At 48.1% G+C, this 17450-nt stretch overlaps 1 protein-coding gene across 3 annotated transcripts in view; it reads left to right on the top strand.

Annotated features, from left to right (window-relative positions):
* The window catches only part of CEP152 (centrosomal protein 152), a 318523-nt gene that overhangs the window by 250853 nt on the left and 50220 nt on the right, over nucleotides 1-17450 (top strand). For all 3 annotated transcript variants that reach the window (XM_069222500.1, XM_069222501.1, XM_069222502.1), the window contains exons 25-26: nucleotides 17069-17159; nucleotides 17236-17333. In XM_069222500.1, the coding sequence (XP_069078601.1) occupies nucleotides 17069-17159; nucleotides 17236-17333 (189 nt within the window). The remainder of the gene's footprint in view (nucleotides 1-17068; nucleotides 17160-17235; nucleotides 17334-17450) is intronic.

Below are 17450 nucleotides of genomic sequence, written 5' to 3'. Positions count from 1 at the left end.
TCTTTCATAAAGCATCAGAAAAGCCATTACCACTTTCTGCCATTTGTGTTGCTTGCAGCCATTTTGGACTCACAAAATAATGCTGATTTTAGAGGGACCTCTAAAGACTCCAGGTTCTTCTGCCATTTTCCTGACTAAAGTGGGACCTCTCTCAACAACCAGGGGCTGTATTACATACAGTGCTCTGTGGACAAAGGGCATGAGGTATTACAGAAGGGGCTTGTGTGCCCCCTAATGTAATACTGATAGTACTGGAGCTACATGTGTGCAAGCACTATCTTGATAGGGTGCCTCTCATTTGCATGAGGATATGGTCCCATGCAAATGAGGGAATTACTTTGCCTCAGGACCCGCACCCTATTACGAACAAGGGCCCAGAAGCAAACAGGCGTTTTTGGAGGCGAAGGGACAGTGCGCCATAAAAAGGTGGTGCACTGTCAGTACAGTCCTCCCTACCCCGTCCCAAAAAAAGGCAACTGTAAGGAAATACCTGTTTTTGTATGGCCACCCCCAAGTTTTTCAAATAATGCTGCTGGTTTTTCGACTCAGATTGCACTGAGGCCTGCTAACCAGTCCCCAGTGCCTTGAACCTAAAGTGTATGTTGAATTGACTATACCCAATTGGAAATGGCTAACGTATCTGTGAATACCTGGTAAATGATACCCAGCACTCTGGGCATGTGAGTTAGAGGGGAACCCCAGGGCCTGCAGCACTGGTTGTGCCATCATGGAAGTCCCTCAAGTAAAACAAGCCCCCCCCCAGTCCACAACTGCAGACAGGTAGAGCAGTTGAGCACTGCTAGCTCAACTTTGCCTTTGAAAGCCACCACTACTCCCAGACGTGTGTAAGTCAGCCCTCTTGCAGGCCTACTGAGCACTAAAGGCAGGATACAACCTAAGACGCGGGCAGGACATGCACTGTGCATGTCCTGGTAGTAAAACATGCAAAACTGCCATTTTTACTGTATAAAGGCTTGGTGACCCAATTGGCGAGTGCAGGGTACCAGTCCAACCCATTAGCTGTGTTAACTCCTGAATGGTGCAACCAAAGTATCAAACAATTCGATACATTAAGCGTGACTTGTATCTCAAGTAAAAATTTATGTAACTTGTTGCAGTGTGCAGTTTTAGCAAAACTGCCACTCTGTTGCCTTCAAAATGTTTGTGCCTTCCAGGGCACATACAGAGCCTGCTCCACAAAGCAGGTTGTCGCCCTCCTGGAGAGAAGTACCAACTACTCTCAGGAAGGAGAACAATAAGGGAATGCAAGCAAGGGAGGTGTTCCTCCTGCAGGAAGCCACTTGGGTGTTGGTCCCAAAATGCAGGCTTAAAAGTGAAGGCGCCTTTGAAGGGCAGATGGGTAACTCCAGCAGGGAGGGCTGCCCCATTGTGGAAGTAGACAGACTGGCTCAGGAAGCAGAAAGTGGAAAGCAGTTGCTAAACCGATTTCCCCAGGGGCAAGCAGCCCTGAGGTAGCCACACCCCCTGGGGTGGGCTAGGGAGGTCTTAACACTGGGAGAGGGGTCTCACCATCTTGAGAGTGGGCAGAATGGTACATCTTGGGATAGCCAGATAGCACACTCGACAGGAAGTGATCACCAGGTGGAAGGGATTCTGGTAGCACATTGGCTACCAACTGCATCCTGCCCAGAGACACTTTCCAAGCATAAAGTGTGCACCTCTGGCACTTCGATCGCAAGTCACGTAGAAGAAGGAATGAAGGAGGCTACCCTGCTGTACTGAAGAACCAGCAAAGAGTGGCAACACCAAAGAAGACCTCACCTGCTGCATCTGGTGGCTAGCGAAGAGAGGGACTGTAAGGAAATGCCTCCTTGGCATGGTTACCCCCTGACTTTTTGCCTTTGCTGATGCTATGTTTTGAATTGAAAGTGTGCTGAGGCCTGCTAACCAGCCCCAGCACCAGTGTTCTTTCCCTAACCTGTACTTTTGATTCCACAATTGGCACACCCTGGCATCCAGATAAGTCCCTTGTAACTGGTACCCCTGGTACCAAGGGCCCTGATGCCAGGGAAGGTCTCTAAGGGCTGCAGCATATCTTATGCCACCCTAGGGACCCCTCACTCAGCACAGACACACTGCTTGCCAGCTTGTGTGTGCTGGTGAGAACAAAACAAGTAAGTCGACATGGCACTCCCCTCAGGGTGCCATGCCAACCTCACACTGCCTATGCAGTATAGATAAGTCACCCCTCTAGTAGGCCTTACAGCCCTAAGGCAGGGTGCACTATACCATAGGTGAGGGCACCAGTGCATGAGCACTGTGCCCCTACAGTGTCTAAGCCAAACCTTAGACATTGTAAGTGCAGGGTAGCCATAAGAGTATATGGTCTGGGAGTCTGTCAAACACGGACTCCACAGCACCATAATGGCTACACTGAAAACTGGGAAGTTTGGTATCAAACTTCTCAGCACAATAAATGCACACTGATGCCAGTGTCCATTTTATTGTAAAATACACCCCAGAGGGCACCTTAGAGGTGCCCCCTGAAACCTAAATCCAACTACCCGTGTAGGCTGACTGGTTCTAGCAGCCTGCCACACTCGAGACATGTTGCTGGCCACATGGGGGGAGTGCCTTTGTCACTCTGTGGCCTGTAACAAAGCCTGCACTGGGTGGAGATGCTATCACCTCCCCCAGGCAGGAGCTGTAACACCTGGCGGTGAGCCTCAAAGGCTTACCCCCTTTGTTCCAGCACCGCAGGGCACTCAAGCTAGTGGAGTTGCCCGCCCCCTCCGGCCACGGCCCCACTTTTGGCGGCAAGGCCGGAGGAGATAATGAGAATAACAAGGAGTCACTGGCCAGTCAGGATAGCCATTGGCTACTAACCCCCCAGACCTAAACACGCCCTTAAATTTAGTATTTAAGGGCTCCCCTGAACCTAAGAATTTAGATTCCTGCAACTTACAGAAGAAGAGGACTGCTGAGCTGAAAAACCCCTGCAGAAGAAGGAAGAAGACACCAACTGCTTTGGCCCCAGTCCTCCTGCCTTCTAAAGAAACCTGCTCCAGCGACGCTTTCTTAAGGACCAGCGACCTCTGAATCCTCAGAGGACTGCCCTGCTTCAAGAGGAACAAGAAACTCCCGAGGACAGCGGACTTGCTCCAAAAAGACTGCAACTTTGTTACAGAGGAGCAGATTTAAAGACCCCTGCAATCCCCGCAAGAAGCGTGAGACTTGCAACACTGCACCCGGCGACCCCGACTTGACTGGTGGAGAACCAACACCTCAGGGAGGACCCTCCGGCGACTCCGAGACTGTGAGTAACCAAAATTGTCCCCCCTGAGCCCCCACAGCGACGCCTGCAGAGGGAATCCCGAGGCTCCCCCTGACCGCGACTGCCTGACTCTAAAATCCCGACGGCTGGAAAAGACCCTGCACCCGCAGCCCCCAGCACCTGAAGGATCGGAACTTCAGTGCAGGAGTGACCCCCAGGAGGCCCTCTCCCTTGCCCAGGTGGTGGCTACCCCGAGGAGCCCCCCCCTTGCCTGCCTGCACCGCTGAAGAGACCCCTTGGTCTCCCATTGATTTACATTGCGAACCTGACGCTTGTTTGCACACTGCACCCGGCCGCCCCAGTGCTGCTGAGGGTGTACTTTTTGTGTGAGCTTGTGTCCCCCCCGGTGCCCTACAAAACCCCCCTGGTCTGCCCTCCGAAGACGCGGGTACTTACCTGCTGGCAGACTGGAACCGGGGCACCCCCTTCTCTCCATTGAAGCCTATGTGTTTTGGGCACCACTTTGAACTCTGCACCTGACCGGCCCTGAGCTGCTGGTGTGGTAACTTTGGGGTTGCTCTGAACCCCCAACGGTGGGCTACCTTGGACCCCAATCTTATCCCCGTAGGTGGTTTACTTACCTGCAAAACCTAACAGTACTTTACCTCCCCCAGGAACTGTGAAAATTGCACTGTGTCCACTTTTAAAACAGCTATTTGTGTTTTATGGTAAAAGTATATATGCTACTGTGATTATTCAAAGTTCCTAAAGTACTTACCTGCAATACCTTTCAAATGAGATATTACATGTAGAATTTGAACCTGTGGTTCTTAAAATAAACTAAGAAAATATATTTTTCTATAACAAAACCTATTGGCCTGGATTTGTCTCTGAGTGTGTGTTCCTCATTTATTGCCTGTGTGTATGTACAACAAATGCTTAACACTACTCCTTTGATAAACCTACTGCTCGACCACACTACCACAAAATAGAGCATTAGTATTATATATTTTTGCCACTATCTTACCTCTAAGGGGAACCCTTGGACTCTGTGCATGCTATTCCTTACTTTGAAATAGCACATACAGAGCCAACTTCCTACATTGGTGGATCAGCGGTGGGGTACAAGACTTTGCATTTGCTGGACTACTCAGCCAATACCTGATCACACGACAAATTCAAAAAATTGTCATTAGAAATTGATTTTTGCAATTTGAACTATTTTTCTAAATTCTTTAAAGTCCTGCTAGGGCCTTGTGTTAGTCCCTGTTAGCATTGCTTTTAGAGTTTAAAAGTTTGAATTAGATTCTAGAACTAGTTTTTAGATTCTTAAAAAGTATTCCAACTTTTAGAAGCATAATGTCTAGTACAGATGTGAATGTGGTGGAACTCGACACCACACCTTACCTCCATCTTAAGATGAGGGAGCTAAGGTCACTCTGTAAAATAAAGAAAATAACAATGGGCCCCAGACCTTCCAAACTACAGCTCCAGGAGCTGTTGGCAGAGTTTGAAAAGGCCAACCCCTCTGAGGATGGCAACACAGAGGATGATGATAGTGACTTGGAGGGAGATTCCCCCCTACCAGTCCTATTTAGGGAGTACAGGGCCTCTCAAGCCCTGACTCCAAACATAATAGTCAGAGATGCTGCTTCCCTCACAGGAGGGACCAACATCTCTGAAATCACTGAGGATAACTCCAGTGAAGAGGACATCCAGTTAGCCAGGATGGCCAAAAGATTGGCTTTGGAAAAACAGATCCTAGCCATAGAAAGGGAAAGACAAGAGATGGGTCTAGGACCCATCAATGGTGGCAGCAACATAACTAGGGTCAGAGATTCTCCTGACATGTTGAAAATCCCTAAAGGGATTGTAACTAAATATGAAGATGGTGATGACATCACCAAATGGTTCACAGCTTTTGAGAGGGCTTGTGTAACCAGAAAAGTGAACAAATCTCACTGGGGTGCTCTCCTTTGGGAAATGTTCACGGGGAAGTGTAGGGATAGACTCCTCACACTCTCTGGAAAAGATGCAGAATCTTATGACCTCATGAAGGGTACCCTGATTGAGGGCTTTGGATTCTCCACTGAGGAGTATAGGATTAGATTCAGGGGGGCTCAAAAATCCTCGAGCCAGACCTGGGTTGACTTTGTAGACTACTCAGTAAAAACACTAGATGGTTGGATTCAAGGCAGTGGTGTAAGTAATTATGATGGGCTGTACAATTTATTTGTGAAAGAACACCTATTAAGTAATTGTTTCAATGATAAACTGCATCAGCATCTGGTAGACCTAGGACCAATTTCTCCCCAAGAATTGGGAAAGAAGGCGGACCATTGGGTCAAGACTAGGGTGTCCAAGACTTCCACAGGGGGTGACCAAAAGAAAGGGGTCACAAAACCTCCCCAGGGGAAGGGTGGTGAGACAGCCAAAAACTAAAATAGTAAAGAGTCTTCTACAGGCCCCCAAAAACCTGCACAGGAGGGTGGGCCCAGAGCCTCTTCACAAACCAATTTTGGGTACAAGGGTAAAAACTTTGATCCCAAAAAGGCCTGGTGTCGTAGCTGTAATCAGCCTGGACACCAAACTGGAGACAAGGCCTGTCCCAAGAACAGTACCACTTCTAACTCCACTCCAGCTAAAACTGGAATGGCCAGTCTCCAAGTGGGATCAACAGTGTGCCCAGAGCAAATCAGGTGTCACACTGAAGCTACATTAGTCTCTGAGGGTGGGGTGGATTTAGCCACACTGGCTGCTTGGCCTCCTAACATGCAAAAATACAGGCAGCAGCTATTAATTAATGGGACAAGTGTAGAAGGCCTGAGGGATACAGGTGCCAGTGTCACCATGGTGACAGAGAAACTGGTTTCCCCTGGTCAATACCTGGCTGGACAAACTTATCCAGTCACCAACGCTGACAATCAGACTACAGTGCATCCCATGGCTATGGTAACTTTAGAGTGGGGAGGGGTCAATGGCCTGAAACAGGTGGTGGTCTCCTCAAATATCCCAGTAGACTGTTTGCTTGGAAATGACCTGGAGTCCTCAGCATGGGCTGAGGTAGAACTGAAAACCCATGCAGCCATGCTGGGTATCCCTGAACTGGTGTGTGTCAAGACAAGGGCACAGTGCAAGGCTCAGGGTGAAAAAGTAGAGCTGGAGTCTGGAAAAAGGGCCCAGCCTACCAAGAGAAAAGGAAAGTCAGCTGGGAAACCAGCTGCAACACAACAACAAAAAGAGAACCTCTCCTCTCAGGAAGAAGTTCTGCCTTCTGAGGGAACTGAGCCTATGGAGTTAGAACCTTATCAGGTTGAGCTCTTAGGCCCAGGGGGACCCTCAAGGGAGCAGTTGTGTAAGGGGCAAGACACCTGTCCCTCTCTTGAAGGCCTTAGGCAGCAAGCTGCTGAAGAGTCCAATGGCAAGAAAACTGGAACACATAGGGTCTATTGGGAAGATGGTCTCCTGTACACTGAGGCAAGAGATCCCAAACCTGGTGCCACTAGGAGAGTGGTAGTGCCTCAGGAGTTTAGAGAGTTCATACTGACCTTAGCCCATGATATTCCCCTTGCTGGGCATTTGGGACAAACCAAGACGTGGGAGAGACTAGTCAGCCACTTCTACTGGCCCAATATGTCCCAGAAAGTTAAGGAGTTTTGTGTCTCCTGTACCACCTGTCAAGCCAGTGGTAAGACAGGTGGACATCCAAAGGCCCCCCTCATTCCACTTCCAGTGGTGGGGGTCCCCTTTGAAAGAGTGGGTGTGGACATAGTGGGTCCACTTGAACCTCCCACAGCCTCAGGAAATATGTACATCCTAGTAGTAGTGGATCATGCTACTAGGTATCCTGAAGCTATTCCCCTTAGGTCGACTACTGCTCCTGCAGTAGCCAAGGCCCTCATTGGTATCTTTACCAGAGTGGGCTTCCCTAAGGAGGTGGTGTCTGACAGAGGTACCAACTTCATGTCAGCATACCTGAAACACATGTGGAATGAGTGTGGAGTGACTTATACATTCACTACACCCTATCATCCACAAACTAATGGCCTTGTTGAAAGATTCAACAAGACATTAAAGGGCATGATCATGGGGCTCCCAGAAAAACTCAAAAGGAGATGGGATGTCCTCTTGCCATGTCTGCTCTTCGCTTACAGAGAGGTGCCTCAGAAGGGAGTAGGATTCTCACCCTTTGAACTTCTGTTTGGCCACCCTGTAAGGGGACCACTAGCTCTTGTGAAAGAAGGCTGGGAGAGACCTCTTCATGAGCCTAAACAAGACATAGTGGACTATGTACTTGGCCTTCGCTCAAGGATGGCAGAGTACATGGAAAAGGCAAGTAAAAACCTTGAGGCCAGCCAACAGCTCCAGAAGTTTTGGTATGACCAAAAGGCTGCACTGGTTGAATTTCAACCAGGGCAGAAAGTCTGGGTTTTGGAGCCTGTGGCTCCCAGGGCACTTCAGGACAAATGGAGTGGCCCTTACCCAGTGCTAGAGAGGAAGAGTCAGGTCACCTACCTGGTGGACCTGGGCACAAGCAGGAGCCACAAGAGGGTGATCCATGTGAACCGCCTTAAGCTCTTCCATGACAGGGCTGATGTAAATCTGTTAATGGTAACAGATGAGGATCAGGAAGCTGAGAGTGAACCTCTCCCTGATCTTCTGTCATCAAACCCTAATGATGGCTCAGTAGATGGAGTGATCTATTCAGACACCCTCTCTGGCCAACAGCAATCTGACTGTAGGAAAGTCCTGCAGCAGTTTGCTGAGCTCTTTTCCCTAACCCCTGGTCAGACACACCTGTGTACCCATGATGTGGACACAGGAGACAGCATGCCTGTCAAAAACTAAATATTCAGACAGTCTGATCAAGTTAAGGAAAGCATCAAGGTGGAAGTCCACAAGATGCTGGAATTGGGAGTAATTGAGCACTCTGACAGCCCCTGGGCTAGCCCAGTGGTCTTAGTCCCCAAACCTCACACCAAAGATGGAAAGAGAGAGATGAGGTTTTGTGTGGACTACAGAGGACTTAATTCTGTCACTAAGACAGATGCCCATCCCATTCCTAGAGCTGATGAGCTGATAGACAAATTAGGTGCTGCCAAATTCTTAAGTACCTTTGACTTAACAGCAGGGTACTGGCAAATCAAAATGGCACCTGGAGCAAAACAAAAGACAGCATTCTCCACACCTGATGGGCATTATCAGTTCACTGTAATGCCTTTTGGTTTAAAGAATGCCCTGACACCTTCCAAAGGTTGGTGAATCAAGTCCTTGCTGGCTTGGAGTCCTTTAGTGCAGCTTATCTTGACGATATTGCTGTCTTTAGCTCCAACTGGCAGGATCACCTGGTCCACCTGAAGAAGGTTTTGAAGGCTCTGCAATCAGCAGGCCTCTCTATCAAGGCATCCAAATGCCAGATAGGGCAGGGAACTGTGGTTTACTTGGGACACCTTGTAGGTGGAGGCCAAGTTCAGCCACTCCAGCCTAAGATCCAGACTATTCTGGACTGGGCAGCTCCAAAAACCCAGACTCAAGTCAGGGCATTCCTTGGCTTGACTGGGTACTATAGGAGGTTTGTGAAGGGATATGGATCCATTGTGACAGCCCTCACAGAACTCGCCTCCAAGAAAATGCCCAAGAAAGTAAACTGGACTGTAGAATGCCAACAGGCCTTTGACACCCTGAAACAAGCAATGTGCACAGCACCAGTTCTAAAAGCTCCAGATTACTCCAAGCAGTTCATTGTGCAGACAGATGCCTCTGAACATGGGATGGGGGCAGTTGTGTCCCAAACAAATGATGATGGCCTTGACCAGCCTGTTGCTTTCATTAGCAGGAGGTTACTCCCCAGGGAGCAGCGTTGGAGTGCCATTGAGAGGGAGGCCTTTGCTGTGGTTTGGTCCCTGAAGAAGCTGAGACCATACCTCTTTGGTACTTACTTCCTAGTTCAGACTGACCACAGACCTCTCAGATGGCTGATGCAAATGAAAGGTGAAAATCCAAAACTGTTGAGGTGGTCCATCTCCCTACAGGGAATGGACTTTATAGTGGAACACAGACCTGGGACTGCCCATGCCAATGCAGATGGTCTTTCCAGGTTCTTCCACTTAGAAAATGAAGACTCTCTTGGGAAAGGTTAGTCTCATCCTCTTTCGTTTGGGGGGGGTTGTGTAAGGAAATGCCTCCTTGGCATGGTTACCCCCTGACTTTTTGCCTTTGCTGATGCTATGTTTTGAATTGAAAGTGTGCTGAGGCCTGCTAACCAGGCCCCAGCACCAGTGTTCTTTCCCTAACCTGTACTTTTGATTCCACAATTGGCACACCCTGGCATCCAGATAAGTCCCTTTTAACTGGTACCCCTGGTACCAAGGGCCCTGATGCCAGGGAAGGTCTCTAAGGGCTGCAGCATATCTTATGCTACCCTAGGGACCCCTCACTCAGCACAGACACACTGCTTGCCAGCTTGTGTGTGCTGGTGAGAACAAAACGAGTAAGTCGACATGGCACTCCCCTCAGGGTGCCATGCCAACCTCACACTGCCTATGCAGTATAGATAAGTCACCCCTCTAGTAGGCCTTACAGCCCTAAGGCAGGGTGCACTATACCATAGGTGAGGGCACCAGTGCATGAGCACTGTGCCCCTACAGTGTCTAAGCCAAACCTTAGACATTGTAAGTGCAGGGTAGCCATAAGAGTATATGGTCTGGGAGTCTGTCAAACACGGACTCCACAGCGCCATAATGGCTACACTGAAAACTGGGAAGTTTGGTATCAAACTTCTCAGCACAATAAATGCACACTGAGGCCAGTGTACATTTTATTGTAAAATACACCCCAGAGGGCACCTTAGCGGTGCCCCCTGAAACCTAAATCCAACTACCCGTGTAGGCTGACTGGTTCTAGCAGCCTGCCACACTCGAGACATGTTGCTGGCCACATGGGGAGAGTGCCTTTGTCACTCTGTGGCCTGTAACAAAGCCTGCACTGGGTGGAGATGCTATCACCTCCCCCAGGCAGGAGCTGTAACACCTGGCGGTGAGCCTCAAAGGCTTACCCCCTTTGTTCCAGCACCGCAGGGCACTCCAGCTAGTGGAGTTGCCCGCCCCCTCCGGCCACGGCCCCACTTTTGGCGGCAAGGCCGGAGGAGATAATGAGAATAACAAGGAGGAGTCACTGGCCAGTCAGGACAGCCCCTAAGGTGTCCTGAGCTGAAGTGACTCTAACTTTTAGAATCCTCCATCTTGCAGATGGAGGATTCCCCCAATAGGGATAGGAATGTGACCCCCTCCCCTTGGGAGGAGGCACAAAGAGGGTGTACCCACCCTCAGGGCTAGTAGCCATTGGCTACTAACCCCCCAGACCTAAACACGCCCTTAAATTTAGTATTTAAGGGCTCCCCTGAACCTAAGAATTTAGATTCCTGCAACTTACAGAAGAAGAGGACTGCTGAGCTGAAAAACCCCTGCAGAAGAAGGAAGAAGACACCAACTGCTTTGGCCCCAGTCCTACCGGCCTGTCTCCTGCCTTCTAAAGAAACCTGCTCCAGCGACGCTTTCTCAAGGACCAGCGACCTCTGAATCCTCAGAGGACTGCCCTGCTTCAAGAGGAACAAGAAACTCCAGAGGACAGCGGACCTGCTCCAAAAAGACTGCAACTTTGTTACAGAGGAGCAGATTTAAAGACCCCTGCAATCCCCGCAAGAAGCGTGAGACTTGCAACACTGCACCCGGCGACCCCGACTCGACTGGTGGAGAACCAACACCTCAGTGAGAGGACCCTCCGGCGACTCCGAGACTGTGAGTAACCAAAGTTGTCCCCCCTGAGCCCCCACAGCGACGCCTGCAGAGGGAATCCCGAGGCTCCCCCTGACCGCGACTGCCTGACTCTAAAATCCCGACGGCTGGAAAAGACCCTGCACCCGCAGCCCCCAGCACCTGAAGGATCTGAACTTCAGTGCACGAGTGACCCCCAGGAGGCCCTCTCCCTTGCCCAGGTGGTGGCTACCCCGAGGAGCCCCCCCCCTTGCCTGCCTGCACCGCTGAAGAGACCCCTTGGTCTCCCATTGATTTACATTGCGAACCCGACGCTTGTTTGCACACTGCACCCGGCCGCCCCAGTGCTGCTGAGGGTGTACTTTTTGTGTGAGCTTGTGTCCCCCCCCGGTGCCCTACAAAACCCCCCTGGTCTGCCCTCCGAAGACGCGGGTACTTACCTGCTGGCAGACTGGAACCGGGGCACCCCCTTCTCTCCATTGAAGCCTATGCGTTTTGGGCACCACTTTGAACTCTGCACCTGACCGGCCCTGAGCTGCTGGTGTGGTAACTTTGGGGTTGCTCTGAACCCCCAACGGTGGGCTACCTTGGACCCCAATCTTAACCCCGTAGGTGGTTTACTTACCTGCAAAACCTAACAATACTTTACCTCCCCCAGGAACTGTGAAAATTGCACTGTGTCCACTTTTAAAACAGCTATTTGTGTTTTATGTGAAAAGTATATATGCTACTGTGATTATTCAAAGTTCCTAAAGTACTTACCTGAAATACCTTTCAAATGAGATATTACATGTAGAATTTGAACCTGTGGTTCTTAAAATAAACTAAGAAAATATATTTTTCTATAACAAAACCTATTGGCTGGATTTGTCTCTGAGTGTGTGTTCCTCATTTATTGCCTGTGTGTATGTACAACAAATGCTTAACACTACTCCTTTGATAAGCCTACTGCTCGACCACACTACCACAAAATAGAGCATTAGTATTATCTCTTTTTGCCACTATCTTACCCCTAAGGGGAACCCTTGGACTCTGTGCATGCTATTCCTTACTTTGAAATAGCACATACAGAGCCAACTTCCTACAGGGACCTGCTGTGTCCTGCTCAGGGAGAAGACATCTCCAGAGCCTAGTTAAGCCAAGAGAACTCGAAGGGCCACCTGACTAGCCTTCTGTTTGCAGTACAGAGAGAGACAACAGCTTAAGAAGCCTGCTGGGGCAAGTTGACTGCCCAAAGTCCTCTCGCTGCTACCACCGCTACTGCGCATCTCCAAGGACCAAGAGCTGATGCACAAAGTTGCACCAGAGTACACTGAGCCCAGAAGTGTTGTCATAGATTTACTGGGACCCTCAGAATGCGAGTTAATCAATGCAGGAAGTATTGGCCTGTGACCATGGCAATAGGTGACTGGTAGTCCATTGGCGACTGGACTTTGGACAGGCCGTAGAAGACTTCATGGGACATTGACCCTTCAACCAGGACCCCATGACCATTTTTGTGGACTGGGGCATCCCTCAGAAAGCACTGCATCGTATCCACAGCATCCTTAGAGCATCTTCATAATCCTTCATCCCTTGCATCAGGACCACTCCTTTGGAATTCATTGCAAAGCAAAAAAAAAGTGCCTGCAACAGCTGAAGGAATACTTCCCCTGTAGAGAGTTTACTGTTCTTGAGGACCTTGCTCGTTCCCCTAACTAGCTCACTGCGGGAGTTGGCTGACCGCATTGACACTTTCTACGTTTTCTTTGAAAAAGTTTCCAAGTGCCCGATTTGTGACTTTGCCAAGGCTTGTTCATGGTTGAGTAAAATTGCTCTGATTTATTATTTATTGTAACATCTAAATCTCCAGAACCCTCTGGTGGATCTTTTTTGTTTAAGCGTCTTATTTCACATAAAAAATACAGTCTATTTTTATAAACTGTTGTCGGACTTCTCAAGTGTTGTGCCAGTTTCTTAAATTTTTTTGGTAGTGTTTAAATGCTAAACAGTTGCTCCTCTGTGTAGGCCTTACTGCTCAGTTCCACACATACCCAGGGTTGAGCTGAGAGTTTACCAGATGCAACCTACTGGACGTAAAGGGGTTGATAAGTGTATTACATGGTGAGTTTGCGCAACCAGACCATATAATGTACCCTATTACCTCACAGGAGGGCACTGCAAAAGATTTGCAGCGGTGGCTAACAAACATAGATTGGGTCAATGTCAGATAGCTCTCCCTTCCTCAACCAGAGTGGACTGTAGTGACAAATATTGATTGGGGTGGCCACAACGGAGAGGTGGAGTTCAGACGCCTCTGTCTCTGACGGAATCCACATCGGTCTTCTGGAGCTTTGGGTGTTCTACCTAGCATTGAAAGCCGTACTTCATTCGCTGAGGGAAAGGCTGGTGCAGGTGTTCACGGACAACACCACTGCCATGTGGTACTGCAACAACAAAGGCAGGGTGGGGTTGTGGACTCTTTGTCAAGAGGTGCTGCACCTCCGGTTGTCGTTAGAATACCAGGACACGTCTCTAGTGGTTCAACATCTGATGGGCTTTCTGAACAGCATGTTGTGTAGCCATTTTTAGCTATAGTTTTATACACATTATTTCAGCAAACTAGGCCTGCCACTGTGCACTTTAACCTAGATATATTTTATTTAGCTTTGTTATATTTTAACATTAGCCACATTTGCGGTCTTGTTTTATTTTGTCTATCTAGCTGTTCTTCTCCTAGGTCAGCACTGCGTTCTTAAACAAAACATTTCTTTTACTCTGTGCTTTTCTTGAGGATGCAGTAAGATAGGTTGCCAGCAAAAGTGGTACGCTTTGTCTCCAATGTTCACAGAAACGTACACACTGTTACGTGGGGATTATTATAAAAACAATACTTTGACCCATGTGCGTTAGAGGGAGATTCCAGCCAGATGACCCAGACTGTATGCTGATTGCTCCGCTACAGCTGCTTATGTAGACTCCAGGCCTCTTGCTCAGGTATGATGGATGATGTCTTCCCAGGGGGAACTTGAAAGGCAGAATTAGAGCTTAACATGCTGTGCTCTAACATAGATTAGGTAGGAACTATCCCTACAAACCTTAGTGGCAGTATGGTAGCGTTATTCTTGTGTTTTACTCTCCTTGTCACAATTTAAACCTTATTGTGCTTCATCGTCCTTATTATTGCAATACATGCTTTATCTAAGATGCAGTTACTTCAATAAAACCTTACTGAACTTTACTCTGCCTCTGATTGTCCTTGCATACGTGAGACTTATGTAACTGAGAGAAAAGGATGAGATCTGAGTGACCCCAATTTCCCTGAGGAGTCATGTATGTCATGCGCCCGGTTGCCCCTATCATCCCTGCTCTTGGGTGGAGATGAAGCACGGCTAGTTGGCCGAAACAAACCTGGATTAGGTGGACAGGTGTCACATGGTGCGGGATCAGACTCAGTCCCCCGCAGGACAAGTGATTCTGCCGCCCGAATCCAGTAGTCTCATTAGGATAATGAGAACCTATGCGACAAGCAGAGTGGATAAACTTGCCCATCAATGCCTAGTGGATCACAAATGACATCTCCTTCCGGAGGTGGTGCAAGGCCTCTTTCAAGAGTGGGGAGAGCCTTGGTTAGATTTGCCACCACTGAGAACTCGCAAAGTCAATAGTTTTGTGCGCTGGAGTTTCCAAGGCAGCTATCACTCTGAAACACTTTTCTTCATGAGTAAAGCTCCGGCCTCTGTACGCCTTTCGTCCAGTACCACTCCTGCCAAGAGTGCTCAAGAAGGTCAGGAATGACTGGGCACAAGTCCTTCTTGTGACTTTGGATTGGGTGTGGAGAGTTTGGTACCCAGAACTCCTGAGCATGAGCATCGGTCCTCCGATCAGGCTACCTCTTCGGGTAGATCTCCTGTTGCAGCAACAGGGCAGGGTCCTGCACTCAGACCTGCGAATGCTCCACCTTCATGGGTAGAAATTGAGCAGACACAAATGACAGCTTTTCACCTTCCACCCGAAGCCTATTATGGTATTCTGTCAGCCAGGCATCCATCCGCCAAGATGGTATACATCTGCCATTGAGACAAGTTTGTGGCTTGTGGTTTACAAAGAACGTTGATCCCTTATCTGCACTCTTTCACAAGTTTTCTTATTATTCTTTCTGTGGCCCAGCAGGGTTCTGCTAGGTTATCTCTCTGCCACCCCTGCCTTTTTAGGTTGCCAGACTTGCCATCCCTGTTCCAATACTCTATTGTATGTAGGTTTGTGAAAGGTCTTAAACTCATGTTTCCAACAATGCACTATGCTATGCCTCAGTGGGACCTCAACCTTGTTCTGACATTGCTAATGTGCACTCCCTTTGAGCCGCTACACAAGTGTCCACTCAGACTTCTCAACATCGACGGTATTACTTGTGGCATTAATATTGCCAGGAGAGTCAGTGAGCTGCATTCACTGTCTGCTAGCCCTCCATATGTCTTGTTCTTGTCAGACAAACTGGTCCTTCGAACTCCAGCATCTTTCCTGCAGAAGCTGGTAACTCCATTCCATGTAGGCCAGTCCAGTACCTTATACATTCCACTGCATTCTGTTAAAGAGGAGAGACTCCACCGCCTAGACCCAAAAAGAGCGTTGTTGTTCTATCTTGATCAAACCAAAGTGCTCTGGGTGGCATATCAACTCTTCAGAGGATAGAAAGGGAAGGCGGTGCAGAAACATACCATCTCACAATGGATAATGCTCTGCATGAGAATGTTCCACACATTGGCCACAAAAACAACCCCCAGCGGACATGCATGCTGATTCCACCAGAGCCAAAGCTGCAGCGACGCGTTAGCTCATGGAGTCCTTATCCTAGACATCTGTTGGGCAGCAATGTGGGTGTCTCTGATGACGTTCACAAAACACTACTGCCTAGACAGACAGGTCCATTGTGACGGGCTTAGCCCACTTGGTCCTGCAGGATTTTCTCATACAATCTGTTTTGCAGCCCCTGTCCAGGAAGGTATTGCTTGGGCATCTATTCTAAGGTAAGGAATCTGCCACTAGAAGTCTCTATCAGATGAACAAGTTACTAACTGTCTGTAATTTTGTATCCAGTAGAAACTCTGTCTAGCAGCAGATTCCTTACCGATCACCCCCTGAATCCCCCCACCCCAAACTCGGCGAACACCTTACAGTGATAGGGGGAATCCCCTTTAAGGAGCCTAGACATGCACACCAGTCAGTGTTCATGTGGCTCTGTGCTTCTGGCAAGGAAAATCGTGAAAAAAAACTGATGTCAGAATGCTGGGGTGGTGCCTGTATAGGCTCTGCATACATCACTTTTGGCACGGACGCCGACGACCAACGTGCACAGGTACTGCTCCACAAATGTTTCCTGATGCAGTCTGCCACCTGGGGAATATTCTGAGGTAAGGAATCTGCGGCTAGATAGTTCGTAGCATATAAGGCTTTACAGAAGGCAAGTAACTTATTATTTTCGTCTAGTATGATGACAGCTACTATTAGTTGAACTGCTACTGTAGGTATCATGATGATTACTGCTTCTACTGGGCCATTACTGAGAGTACTGCTGCCACAATTTACCATATGGTTAGTTTTTTTGTTATAAGGCTGTGTATATTTTCCTGGGCATGTAAGTCATTTATATCAAAGTGTTCTAGGGTTGTGGGGGAACACGTGTCCCTTGCTGGTGAACAGTAAAAGCCACTTTTCTCTTACTTCACTTCTGATGACTATGTTCACTGCCCTTTCACTCAAGAAAATGGAAAACCACCTAAGACGTTTAGACGCAGTTACAAAATCTGAGATGTAGAGAAGTATGACTTAATTATTAACATCTTTAACAATGTTCTGGTGTACAGCATCCTGCCTGGAGAGAGCAGTTGCTTTGTGTACTATTGCTGAGAATGAAGGCATTTGCAAGTTCATGAAATGTAGAATCCACTATGCTCTCTATGCATCATTTTTGGGATGTTGCTTGCAGTCTCATTAGCTATTAATGTTTAGTATAACACAATCTAACCCTTCTGTAGATTAATTATTTTTTCCCAATAATGAAATAAGTACATTTGCTTTTTAGAAAATGAGACCATTATTGAGGCTTTGAAAAATGAAAATTATGAGGTGCAGAAGACAATTGGAGACATGAATGAATGTTTTGGGACAAGCAGGTATGCATTATACGTTTTAGCTCTGAAGTAAATGTACATTAATGTTAATTTGTCATTCATTAGTGTGTCATTTTAGTTCACATTTAGAAGGAGCCGGTGGAAATGCATCCTGTTGTGGAAGGGGCTTAGAAGAAATGCGCTCTCAATATATTATTGCTGTAGACAAAATCAGAGGTGAGTATAAATTGATGTCCTATTTTTCATTAGAGGTACATACAAACTACTAAATTTTCAATATTCCCATTAAGAGTATCTTCATTAAAGTCAAACATTTTGTTTGTTTTATCTACC

Source organism: Pleurodeles waltl, chromosome 3_1 (genome assembly GCF_031143425.1).
Source record: "Pleurodeles waltl isolate 20211129_DDA chromosome 3_1, aPleWal1.hap1.20221129, whole genome shotgun sequence".
NCBI classification, from domain to species: Eukaryota; Metazoa; Chordata; class Amphibia; order Caudata; family Salamandridae; genus Pleurodeles; species Pleurodeles waltl.
This window is presented reverse-complemented; position numbering and strand designations above follow the sequence as displayed.